The sequence below is a fragment of the Uloborus diversus genome, chromosome 9 (assembly GCF_026930045.1).
Source record: "Uloborus diversus isolate 005 chromosome 9, Udiv.v.3.1, whole genome shotgun sequence".
NCBI classification, from domain to species: Eukaryota; Metazoa; Arthropoda; class Arachnida; order Araneae; family Uloboridae; genus Uloborus; species Uloborus diversus.
The window spans coordinates 10510910-10524238 of NC_072739.1; the positions used below are offsets into that span (position 1 = coordinate 10510910).

The 13329-nt window shown below is 32.3% G+C and overlaps 2 protein-coding genes across 4 annotated transcripts in view; one reads left to right on the forward strand and one right to left on the reverse strand.

Annotated features, from left to right (window-relative positions):
• Positions 1–7350, forward strand: part of LOC129229268 (elongation factor 1-beta-like) — a 34729-nt gene extending 27379 nt beyond the window's left edge. For both annotated transcript variants that reach the window (XM_054863540.1, XM_054863541.1), the window contains 4 exons: positions 132–198; positions 3303–3428; positions 3550–3665; positions 7265–7350. In XM_054863540.1, coding sequence (XP_054719515.1) covers positions 132–198; positions 3303–3428; positions 3550–3665; positions 7265–7303 — 348 coding nt within the window. In that variant the 3' untranslated portion in view covers positions 7304–7350. The remainder of the gene's footprint in view (positions 1–131; positions 199–3302; positions 3429–3549; positions 3666–7264) is intronic.
• A 1595-nt stretch (positions 7351–8945) lies between these two features.
• The window catches only part of LOC129229267 (nucleoporin p54-like), a 42779-nt gene continuing 38395 nt past the window's right edge, over positions 8946–13329 (reverse strand). For both annotated transcript variants that reach the window (XM_054863538.1, XM_054863539.1), the window contains exons 10-11: positions 11192–11302; positions 8946–9170 (exon numbers count right to left, since the gene is read on the reverse strand). In XM_054863538.1, coding sequence (XP_054719513.1) covers positions 9054–9170; positions 11192–11302 — 228 coding nt within the window. In that variant the 3' untranslated portion in view covers positions 8946–9053. The remainder of the gene's footprint in view (positions 9171–11191; positions 11303–13329) is intronic.

Consider the following 13329-nt stretch of genomic DNA (forward strand, 5'->3'; position numbering starts at 1 on the left):
TATTTTGAAAAAAGAATTATTTCGAAAGTCTAGACACATAAAAAAAAAGTTTGCTGCCTATTTCATATGTAAGTTGATATTATATCTTATTTTATTGATGTTTAATATTTTTTATGTATAATATCTTACAGGAAACCGAAGAAGCTATTAAACTAAAAGAAGCTAGAGTAAAAGCTTATACAGATAAAAAATCTAAAAGTAAGGATTTATAATTTTAGTACTTATCTTCACATAATATATGGTCTTAAAATGTGATGAATTTTAAGTATAAAAAATTTTTTTGCGTTCAAGTGAATAACCTTTTTGATTAACTTATGTATATATTTTTTACAATGTTTTTTTTTTTTGAAAGTGAAATAAACTTTGATTGTGCAACATCGTCACAAAAATTTACCGCATATTAAGCTCTAGAGCACAGAATATTGGGGCTAGGGCTCATTAACGTTGGCGTGCTGGTCTGGGACCACAAAAACATCCATCGGAGCAGCAGAATGTAAATTTTGTTAATCCAGTGAAGTTGTATTTCTGGTTTTCTTCCAAAATATTTTAGCTTTTTTTTTTTTTTTTTGGAATTGTAGAAAAAAAGTTCTCATTTATTTACAACTAGAAAATCGCTCGTCAAGATATGTCAGGTGAAAATTGATTCTACATTTTGAATGAAGCAATTGCCTACTTGGTGTTATTTTGATGGTTGAAATTTATACCCTAACTCCAGTAGATAGCATTCACTGTTGACCTCCTTTTCGTTTCTTCATTCTCTTAAAATGAGTTTTAACAGTAAAACAGTTGAGTTACCGGATCCAGTTCAACCTCTTCAAAATAAAGCATTTCCTTGCGTGTCAAACATTTCCAAAAAAAATATTATCTAATTATCATGCCCTGGCATGAGTTTCATTGATGATGACATCAGGAGCGTTACTTGATGATTCGCTATTATATGAGGATACTTAGTTTTTTTTTGCAAGAAAAAAAAATATTAATAAATTTCAGCAGTATTATAACATCTTGTTTTTGCCCCACCCTGGTGCCTTCTTTCGAAAGCAACAGCCCAGATAAGATTTCGTTAGCTTGATTCCTCGACCACTATTGGGGAGCAGAGAAATGCTTGTTTCATTCCCTACCCCAGTCGCTCAGACAGGTCTATTGAAAACCGCCATGTTATGTCATGTTAATTCTTTTTTACATTTCATCTTCTACTTTTTCATTATTTAAAACCAGGATCCAAGAATGGACCGTAAAAAGTGTTTAACAGTAAGTTACCGCCCCTAAGCCAGGGCACTGGCAGAACTACATGCAATATACCAGACAGCCTGGTTATCACATCCAGAGACTGCAGTTTCGCTCTGATTAGAACACATCAGTCTGGATTAGTGAATGACCGAGCTGGGGAGGCAAATGTCATCATTGAAACTGTATGAACTAGTGAAATTTTGAAGTGAAACGTATTATTTTTCTAAATTTCTACCAGTCGTTAGGGCCCAACTTAGCCAAAGAGGGGCTCAGGGCCTAACATAGATCCCCCTCCCAATAACTGCAATGTGTAAAAGACACAATTCATAATCCATAACAATTATTAATATACAGTCAACCCTCGTTTATTGCGGTTAATTCGTTCCAGACTTTACCGCGATAACTGAATTTCTGAAGGATTTTGTATTCATAAACCGAAAATTTTCCAAATTAGAGCATTTAAAACTTATTTACGACAATTTAAATAGGTTTTCAATAGTCGGAGCCCCCTAGACCTGAAACAGCTCCTTAGCCACCATTACATTTGTATTACTTAATATATTGCACAAAATATGAGAAAATGAGTTACATTCAATGTAATTGATATCACATTGTTAATTATTGAGAAATAAACTACACACACACACATGCAGTTCTTATACACAATTATACAAATCGATAAAAATAGCTCAAGTTCGATGAGATTGCCAGTTAGTGATCGTGTGTGCCCTTGTTCTTCCACTACATTTATCTTCATTTAAAAGTATTACATATACAACTAGTAAACTGTTGAATATCATTTACCCCTAGTAAAAATCCCGTAGTAATAATACAGTGATTTATACTTTCCAGATAGTGTTTAACCGTTAAATGGAGATAGCTATTCTCTACACTTACTTTGACGGTTTTATACCTCTACTCCCTCAACTAGTACAACTACAGCCCCTCAGAAGAGCTTCCCTTACTTAAAAGACATACTTTGTTATTCTTTTGTTGGAAAAAGTTAACACAAATGTCTTAAAAAGGCTAATTACTATATTTAAAATAAATAAAAAAACGCGATGTAGTGTAGCCGCGAAAGCCAAAGTGCGAAGTAGCGAGGGACGACGATTTCAAAATTAATAAAAATTACTTAATAAACATGAATATAAAGTTTATAATTTCAAAATGCATTTACCAAACACATTCTTAAGCAGGGGCGGCATTTCAGCATTTCATTAGTGGGGTCGAGTTTCTTAACTATGAATTGCCTCAGTGTGGAACAAAACACATATTGGCTAACAGCAAGTATAATCATGATGTGGGGGGAGATTGCGTAGTTAAAGAGTCCTCCAGAAAAAGATTGTTGTTGATGTGAGATATTTTTTTTTTTCAAAAATACTATGTATATTTAAAGAGTATTTATGAAAGCATACTATGCATTGAGCAGCTGAAATGTGTTTCTAGCACAAGAAAGTGATGAACACTCATTAAATAGACACAATTAAAATATGAGCGTAACAATAAATGTAAAATACCAAGGCATTTTCTTGTGAAAATCCTGCAGCCACACCACTGCATGGGCCTCTCATAACCATCGTTACACAGAGCATAAAAAGAACGAGATATTTAAGTCTATATGAGGAAATTACATCTTTAGTTAAAATCTACCATGATTCTTCATCAGTTTTTTCTGTTTTGAAAAGGCCTGTAAAGGCTTGATGAATTTCTAACTATTTAAAAACGGAAAACACTTGCTCATGTCTGAAAATGTGTTGAGTTTCATCAACCATTACAGAGGAACCAGCAAGATTGTTATTCTTTAACATTGATTTACGATTTACGTAAATTGAATTTGCTCATTTTTTATCATTCCTCTCATAACATTTGAGGGTGCTCTTAGGGACTACAAATAGCTTGTGATTTGAAAGATTTTATTCATAATACGGGCCAAGGGCCATAGCCCTGGAGGCCTGTGTAGTAACCAGGTCCTGGATAGTGTTAGCATTGGTTTTCGTAAGACTTTTTTTTTTTAAGATTTGAACAAAAATGAGGTATTCTTTTAACTAAAGATACATTTTTCATTTTTCCAGAACCAGCTCTTGTTGCAAAATCAAGTGTTGTTCTTGATATTAAGCCTTGGGATGATGAAACAGACATGAAAACCATGGAAACTGCTGTTAGGAAAATTGAATCTGATGGTTTAGTCTGGGGTGCAAGTAAGTTTTTTAAATTATTGAATGCCCCTATAATCTTAAATAATTTTTAATTTGATGGTTATTGCCTAATTAGAGTTTACTGAATAAATGGAATTGCTTTTAAACTTGTGATATGTCTTAGGTAAACTTGTTCCTTTGGCATACGGTATCAACAAGCTCCAAATTGTAGCGGTTGTTGAAGATGAGAAAGTGAGCATTGACTGGTTACAAGAAACAATTCAAGAAATTGAAGATTTGGTGAGTTTTATTAAATCCTCATGCTTAATTTATTTTGCTGTGTGATAATTCTAAAATAGTCACACATAGTGAACTTAAAAATTGAAGAATTAAATTATAACTGTGTAGTTGAATGAAATAAGATTTTCTTCCCTAGAGTCATTCCATTTCAAATCAGGCAGGCAGGTATGAAAAGTGTCATATGACCATCACCGATTTTTTTGAAAAAAATACAGTAGTTACAACTAAGGGACATATGAAATATCCCAAAAGGATTTTGCAAGAAAAAATTTTTTTCTTCAGTTACAGCCTATTAAAATTCTGCACAAAATCCGCCATTTTGGAAAAAACCGGCAAAACACTCCATTTCAAATGGACATTATTTCAAAAGTATTTAACCTATTTGAATAATTCCTTTTTCTAAAAATAAATAAAGACCCATATATCCTATAGACATGGGTGCCACTCCAAAAATTGGTCAGGACTGGAAAGCGCGTGGCGCCATTTCGCGACACCAAAATATTAGCGCTTAGTTTGTTTGATGTTTTAGACGTATATAATAATGCTAATTATTGATGCTGTAACTATATAGTAAAACCAAAATGTAAGATTAAGTTAAAATTAAAACCTAAATAAAAAAAATAACACATCATTGTTCAAGATTTTTAGGAGGTAAAAGCAGAAAAAGAACTTAATAATAAAATACAATAAAAAAACTTACTATTTGCTACTGCAGAAAAAAAGCTTCAGATTTTATAGTTCATGTTACATAAATAGTTCATATTTCATACAAAAAAAATAGTAATTAAAAAAAATTCAGGTATGAGATTCTTGGCTATAAGATGCATTGTGATAAAAACTTTAATAAAATTTTCCAGATTAAGATAATAATGGTTGAAATCAACAGATTGAGTGACTTATTAAGCTGTTTTTTTCCCCCCAAAAAATAATTAATCTTTTTAACTTTAGCAGATGGGCCAGTTTTTTGTCCTCAGAAGAATAAGACCTTTTTTGAGAGTAAGAGATTCAAAAGTAAAGATTTGTTTCATCTATAAAAATCATTTTGAGCATGGAAAAAGAAATCCGATGGCCGAAATTTTTGAAAAGACGGAATTCCGTCCCTTGGACGGAAGTGTGGCAACCATGCCTATAGACATCGTTTTTGAAAGTTTAGTTAAGTTTTTTGATAAAGAAAAAAAATCATTTTTGTCGCGAAAAAACTGCATTTTTACCGATTTTATGATTTTTTTCTCTATGAAAAAAAAGTTTTTTTACTAAACGGAGATGGTAGTCTAAAGCCCTTATATGATAGTTTCATAACATATTTTATTATAATATACAGCCTCGGAAATAAAATTTGAAATTTTGAAAATTTTCAAAAATTAGCAATTTTTGAAGTGATTTTACTCAAAAAACCCATTTTTTAAAAATCTAAAAATTGGCTCACTTGAACCCCATATAATGCTTAACAAGTGGGTAGACACCACATCCCGTATTTTTTCCCATAAAATGTTTTATGATTTTTTGAAAGTGACCTTATCGCCCATGGCATGCATGTAAAATAAAAATGTCTAATAATTTCAGTAACTAAAATTCTGGTTATATTAATGCCTAATAACTACAATAAAGGTGCCCTTTATCAGGAACAACTAAAATCTTACAAACTTTTAATAATATATCAGTAACAAACCGCTGTTGATGACCTAGTCAATTCGTCTTTTTGTAAGACTCTGTGTGTAGTCTTTAGATAGAAGAGCCTTTGGTGATTATATTAATGACTAATAGCTACGATAATGATGTACTTTATCAGTAACAGTAAAAATCTATATATATATATATATTTATAAATATTACTTTATTTTGTCTCCAAAGCTATGCATTCACCGTTACTTTCATATGCAGCAACGAATCATATTTTTTCTCTTTCAATTCTCTTTCTCTTCAACTCAATTACGCGACAGGGGAAACCATCAAAGGGAAGAACAATACAATGCATTTAAAACGATTAATTTTAATTTCGTGCTTTGGTTTGACATTGGCGAATGTTGTCACATAATTTTTGGATCCTACCTAGTATGATTACTTTTATACGTAAGAATATGTATACTAAATTCACACCGCAAAACTCACTTGTAGTTTAAGAATTTAAAAAGCCCACTGTTTTATGAGATAAATAATTAATTGAACATGGTTGTAAGTTGAGGTAACCAAACAGATCTCACCAAAGGTAGCTATTATAGCCAGGGATCCAATTTCTAACAAAAGAAGGTCAGGATCCCTATAGTCTTCAGAACTTATTTTAATGCTTAAGTGGCCTGAATTCGGTCAAAAATACAAAAATTTGAATGAAACAAATAAGGAAGTATGGGATCTCAGCTCCCATAACAATTAGGTGCTGATCAGCAGAAAAATATATTCATATAACGAAGTACAAAAAGATGAATTGACTGGGTCATCAGAAGCGGTTTGATACTGCTACATTATTAAAAGTCAGTAAAATTTTATTTGTTGCTGATAAAGTGCACCATTATTGTAGCTATTAGGCATTAATTTCATCAGATTTTCAGTGACTGAAATTATTAGAAAGTTTTATTTTACATGCATGCCATGGGCGATAAGGTCACTTTCAAAAAATCATAAAACATTTTATGGGAAAAAATACGGGATGCGGTGTCTACCCACTTGTTAAGCATTATATGGGGTTCAAATGAGCCAATTTTTAGATTTTTAAAAAATGGGTTTTTTGAGTAAAATCACTTCAAAAATCGCTAATTTTTGAAAATTTTTAAAATTTCAAATTTTATTTCCGAGGCTGTATGCATCCAAGGATTATAATAAAATATGTTATGAGACTATCATATAAGGGCTTTAGACTGCCATCTTCGTTTAGTAAAAAAAAACTATTTTTTCATGGAGAAAAAAAATCATGAAATCGGTAAAAATGCAGTTTTTTCGCGACAAAAATGATTTTTTTTTCTTTATCAAAAAACATAACTAAACTTTCAAAAACGATGTCTGGAGGATATATGGGTCCTTATTTATTTTCAGAAAAAAGAATTATTCAAATAGGTTAAATACTTTTGAAATAATGTCCATTTGAAATGGAGTGTTTTGCCGTTTTTTTCCAAAATGGCGGATTTTGTGCAGAATTTTAATAGGCTATAACTGAAGAAAAAAAAATTTTCTTGCAAAATCCTTTTTGGATATTTCATATGTCTCTTAGTTGTTACTGTATTTTTTTCAAAAAAATCGGTGATGGTCATGTGACAGACCCTGCCTGATCTGAAATGGAATGGCTCCCTAGTGTTATTTACAACAGCATAGACCCAGAGAACAAAATAACCATTCTAGACTATATGACTCAATGTTAGAAAGAATCCTTTTTGTCTTCAAATTTTGCTGTTGATAAATGTAACAGGGGATCAAATTTGAAAATGACTGTTACTGAAATTCAGGATATGGTGATTTTTGAAAAAAAATATTCGAGAAAGCCTTTCATTTATGCTATAAATACAGATAAGTTTAAAATTCTTGATATAGGTAGGTTCTACTGTATGCCATGTTGAAAAATTGTGTCTGGTAATTTTTCATTTTTAAAATATTGCCTTTTTGTCTTTCAGGTTCAAAGTGTAGACATTGCTGCCTTTAATAAGTTGTGATTTAATATTGTACAGAATATAAATGAGTAAAGTGATTTTTCTTATTATGGTGATTCAGTGTTTATTACACAGTATGTTTGAAAAAAATGAAATGTTTTTCACAGGTTTGTAAACAGCTATTGTTACAGAGTTATCAAGTTAGTAAATATTCCGTTGCTGATAATGTAAATAACTTTTTCCCACATCTAATATGTACTTATTATTTTGAACTGATTTTTAATTTTAACACTAAGATTTTTCTTTTCGCCCTACAAGCAAACAGCTTGTAGCAGCATCCCAGAGACAGCAGTTTCACCCAAGTTGAGACCTTTAGTCAAGTATTGAAACCAAGCTGGGGCTATATCAAATCTTAAATACAAGAATGATCATGAAAACCAGACTTCATTGCAAATGTTAAAAATAGATTTATTTTAATACATGTCTTCTTACATACTATACAACAGTGAAAAGTTCAGCAATTATGAAATAAACTTTTTTTTTTTTAAATTTAAAAGTTATGTTTTCTGTGATACTTTTTGAAGAACATGTATCAAGGTTTTTTTTTTTTTTTGGTAGAACCATTTGCAAACTTAACATTTAAATTCATGTTAAGAGTTGTAATTAAATTGCAGACTAACTGAATCACATGAATACAAGGAACATTTGAAAAGTTCGGTTTTAGAAGTTAAAAAGTACAGATACAGTAAAGATATTTATTGCACAAAAATCTACCACCCGGTACACTGTTCTGCTACATAGCTCTAATTGTTTCCCAGCCAATTGGCATAGCGTGGTATAGTGCAGCTATGGTTAGTCAAGCTGTGACCTTGACTACGAAGAAAGTTTCTCAACTTAGCGCCAATTACCCCTCCCTATTTTCAGAAAGAGAGGTAAACATTCAGAGTCAGAGCTCAACTTCTCAGAGCCTCACAATACAAGTTTTTGTTTACCCTCCTCATAGAATGTTACCACAGTTGTGCCTATGACTGCCAGGGAAAACAGGATGACTTTTATTTGTTTCAGAATATAATAAGTCTCAAGTCTCCCTCTTGCGATCAGCGATGACGAGCTAGAGGAACATGTTACCTCATGGTTGACTACACAGACAGCAACAATCTCTGAAGAGGATGTTCAAAAAATTGTATCACACACTGACAAATGCATGGAAAATCGCGGGAGCCGTTTTGAAAAAAAAAAAAGTGTTAAAGTGGTAGATTTTATACAAAACAAATTTCTTTACTGAATTTGTGCTTTTTTTTTAACAGAACTTGCCGAACATATCTTGCATATATATTTTAAAAGCATTTCATAAAAATTTTAAAATAAATGTGACTAATTGAAAACTTTCGGTAAAGAAAATGCTCATTTTAAACAATAAATAATACACCTGCCGGTAAAACGTTAGGCATTATAGAAAAATAAAGCAAGCAAAACCTGACAGTATTCTATTGTATTCTACTTGGTAAAAACATTTATAACTAACGATTTTCTCCTGACAAAGAAGTATGAAGTTTACTTTTTTTTAACGTCTTTACATTTCTAGACTGCTATTGGGAATGATTGGTGAATTAAAATTAAAAAAATTGAAGCTTCTCTGATGGATTTCATCATTGTCCAGTCAAGATGTTATACTGATTAACTGTATTAAAAATTAGCACTTAACTTGTTTTTTTTTTTTTTTTTTTTTTTCTCTCTTTTCCAATCGATAAAATTTTAATCCATTGCTTCAGATGAAAATAGTTACTTTACACATTGAGTTCTTTGGGCAGTATTACTTAAGGTGAAAAGTTCCTCTTTTGGTTATTTCTTCAATGATCTTTAGATCTTCCATATCCTCTTTTATTATGCTGATTAACAAAGCTATTCCTTCTTGCTGTGCCAAAAGTTGCTATAAAAGAAGGTCAAAATTAAAATATATAGTTACTTAAAAAAAAAAAAACAATTGTAATCTTAGGCAGATCCAGAAATTTTTGTAAGGGGGATCAAGTTTCAATGGACTCCACCATAAAAAAGTACCGTTAAGCAGGTGCGTGGGTGTGCCCATCTCTCCTAGGATGATGGAGCATACCTCATATGCTACGGAGCACTCGACACCCCAAATGATACAAAAACCCTTTCAAGTTGCCACCCCCCTCCTCCTAAAACTTCCAATGGCGCACCATCATATTCCCCCAAATTTTCATAAAAAGTCACATTTCTTTAGGCAGACAAGTTAGTCACATTGGGAAAAAGCACGTGCGTGCACACACATGCATGGTTTGAGATGGAAGAGTGCTCTGAAAAATGTAAAGCTCATTAGAGATGATTATTCTTTTGAAAATGAACAAAAAAACTCAAAATAGCAGTAGCCGAGTAAACGAACCCAATCAATCCTTTGAATTATGATGCACTGAGAAGAAATACCTTGCAGAACCAAGTTTTAAAAAAAAAGTTAACATTGATTCCATGTACTATTTTTTCACATCTAAAAAATTGAACTTTAAAAATTATCATAGTAAAATTCTTGTCACAGGGGGGGTCAGCTGACCCTCCCCTGAATCTGCCCCTGACTGTAATTATAGAAGTTAATTTTATTTAAAGGACGATTTGTCAACTGAATACAAATTTTGGGTATTAATTAAACAATTTTCATCACCAAGTTTAGTATAACGTGTCAAAACTATTTAATGAAAAGAGTTGCCATACATTTGGAGAACCCAGCTTTAAAGTTTTTTGTGCGTGTGTGTGTTTAAGTTTCAAGAGTATTGTGGGGGGGGGGAGGCAAAATAACAATTTTATTTTTTTCTTTATTTTTCTACGAAGCACGTTAGGCAAATACCATGAAGTAAAACTTTTTTCCCCTTTTCACATTGCCTTTCGTCTTGCGACAATATTTGGGATAAGTAACACTCAAACACCCAACACTAAACCTACGTTCACTTATAATCAGAGTTGAAAATTTGTCCACTTTTTTTATGAAAAGTCTGGGGCACTGAAAAAGTTCAGCAAAACGAAAGTCTGCTGGTTTTTTGTAGGTTCAATATATTCAACTATAATGATGTAATACAAATATTATATATAAATTTATTACTTAATTTATTTAAAAAATCAATTAGTTGAAACACAACCGTTATGTTTTTATCATCATAATCTAATAAATCTGCAAAAAAAAGTCATTTACAATTTTGTGCAACAATTTTCAGGCAATTTTTCACTGTAAAAGTAATTAAGTTACACAAAATGAAGTAGCTGTTTAACATACTTTGAATTATTATATTGCTAAGGAATTTTAAACTTTGGCTTTTACTTGTACTGTATTTCAATATAAAGAATCTTTGTGCAGTGAATAAGAACAGCAACATTTTTATTTAATTACTAAGCTAAGCTAAGCTACAAAAAAGAACATGCAGTTTCAGTTATTTGTTTCTTAGTTTAAATTTTGATGTCCTAATGTACTTTCCTAGAGAAATCAAATCGTCCAGATAAATGAAAATATGACTGACCGGACACTGCTTACTTCAGACTGGTTCATTTTGACCTGCAGCCAAAAAATGTTCTCATTGCTAGCTCAAAGAATGGGTGCGATTATATGCAAATTAAGGGGGGACTCGGATATTTTCCCCATAGTAACAGATTTCAGTACAGATTGGAGTCTTTAAAGTTTGACATTTTAAATAACTTATTAATTAATGGCTGGAGAAGAAATGGTTTTTAATTTTTGCAAAGAAAAAAGAACTAAAAGCAAGGAAGTTCTAATTTGTAGGGGGAGGGGGGGCTTGAGTTCCACTTACCCCCCTATATGGGCGCCCATGGTTCAAACTAATGTATGAATACTTTGCTATCAATGTGATGCTTAGCAGTATTCAGACATAAATATATATGTTAAGTACTGCATCTTCAGTTTTATTTATTTGAAATCATAAATATTACCTCTTTTATTTCTTCTTTAGATACTTCATCCATAGCGTATCTTTCTCCTTCAAAAGTAGAAGTTTGATAATTTTGCATTCTAATTTGCGATGTCAGTTCTCGTAAATGACCCTGAAATTAGAATAACAGCACTTTAAATACCTATTATAATTTCTCATTGGAATTATCATGTATTTCATAATAACTCTGGGGGGGGGGGGGGAAACAAGATTTTATTAGATTCAGGATACTGTATGAAATACATCAGGCAAAAAAAATAAGATTACTTGAATAGCTAACTCGATTATCACTCACTGTTAAGATAATTGGGAGCTAAAAGCTATTTTGCAAAACAATTTGGCTTAAAAGTACAAGTTAAGATTTTCACTGTGCATTGAGATATTTCACATAAAAACAACATGCCCCTGTTTAGCCTGCAAGACTTACTACACCATTAGTCCTAGATGCATACTTCCAGTTGCTAAAATGGTTGCAGACTTTAGCTTCAAACGTTTAATAACTTAAAAGAAAAAAAAATATCATTGAAAAAGTACAAAATCTATCTTTAATACAGACCCTAGATCCCCTAACTTATATATAGTGAAATTATCTCACAATAAAATGTGAAACATTTGCCAAAAAAACTCCAGGGAATATTTGAGTTCAAAGTTTTAAGGGATTGTGCAGAAGGCAAGATTGGATCTTATCGCCCTTTCGAAAAATGACAACTTGTAGAAGTGGAAAAACAAAATATTTATATTTTTCTTCGCTATTGAAAAATAAGTGCAAATGTTATACTATGGTGAGTGAAAACACACTACAAAAGCTCGTACAATTTTTAAAAAAAAACACTATGCACAAGTGTAAATCACAAAAAGCTGCATTTCATATCTTGGTTAATATTGATCCCACCAAAAACATTCTGTAAAAAAAAGTCCAGCGTAGTGGGACACATCTTCTGATTTAATCTAGCCTAACTTGAGTCTACTCGAACATTACACAAATTAAATGTTTCTACAAAAAGAAGTGAAATCCCACCAAAAACATTCTGTAAAAAACTAGCCAAGTCTCGATGGAGCTGCTTGTTTATCTCTAAAAAGTAGTGAAATCTAGACAAAGTCATGACAGGTCTAAGGTTCCTTACTGCGATTTCTTTATTATTATAGTTAATGTTGTGTGACTTGGCCGTTAAACATTCTTTATACGTTAGTGGGTACAAGTCAATTTTGTTTACCACGTTTTCCAAGTGGCAATTTTCCATCGTCAATGGGTAGTGGTTCTGGCGAAAGATTGGTGCAATGGTGTCATGGAGCACCTGGTTTTATACCCTTGTGTACCCTTTAACGGCCAAGTCACACAACATTAACTATAATAATAAAGAAATCGCAGTAAGGAACCTTAGACTTGTCATGACTTTGTCTAGATTTCACTACTTTTTAGAGATAAACAAGCAGCTCCATCGAGACTTGGCTAGTTTTTTACAGAATGTTTTTGGTGGGATTTCGCTTCTTTTTGTAGAAACATTTAATTTGTGTAATGTTCGAGTAGACTCAAGTTAGGCTAGATTAAATCAGAAGATGTGTCCCACTACGCTGGACTTTAGCAATGACAGTCGATTTTTTTATGTACCAATAGTAGAAGGGGGCATTACCATATCTCTAATACACCGGGTTCTTCATTAGATACTTCAGCTTTCGATTTTTGACATCAAATGAAGCGGCCCGCCAAGTTGAATATTTTTTATAAAGGCGTTATGTCGATCTCGAATAGTTTGGTTGGGCTCTTGTGTTTGCTAATCAGGGTCACTCGAGATCTTCAATTAGCCTAGTTTTTATAGTTTTCCCTTTATGTGGCCATCAAACCCTAACTCTGTACCAAATTTCACCTCTCTGAGTTTATGGGAAGTACTAGTTCTATTTTGATGATCATGAGTGAGTGAGTGTCATAAATGCGAAACTTTGCTTTCGCTTAACTTCGGAACTAAATGACCTACAGACTTGAAATTTCGGATTTTAAGTATGTGATTATAGCTTACTGGATGACGAAAATTTCTGCGTTCTAGTCTCACCAGAAGGTTCTCAAATAGGGGCCCGAAAATGCGGCGAAATGGTTCCAGTAAAGATGGTACGGCAGTGCTTGCTTCGCGCTCGACTTGGCGG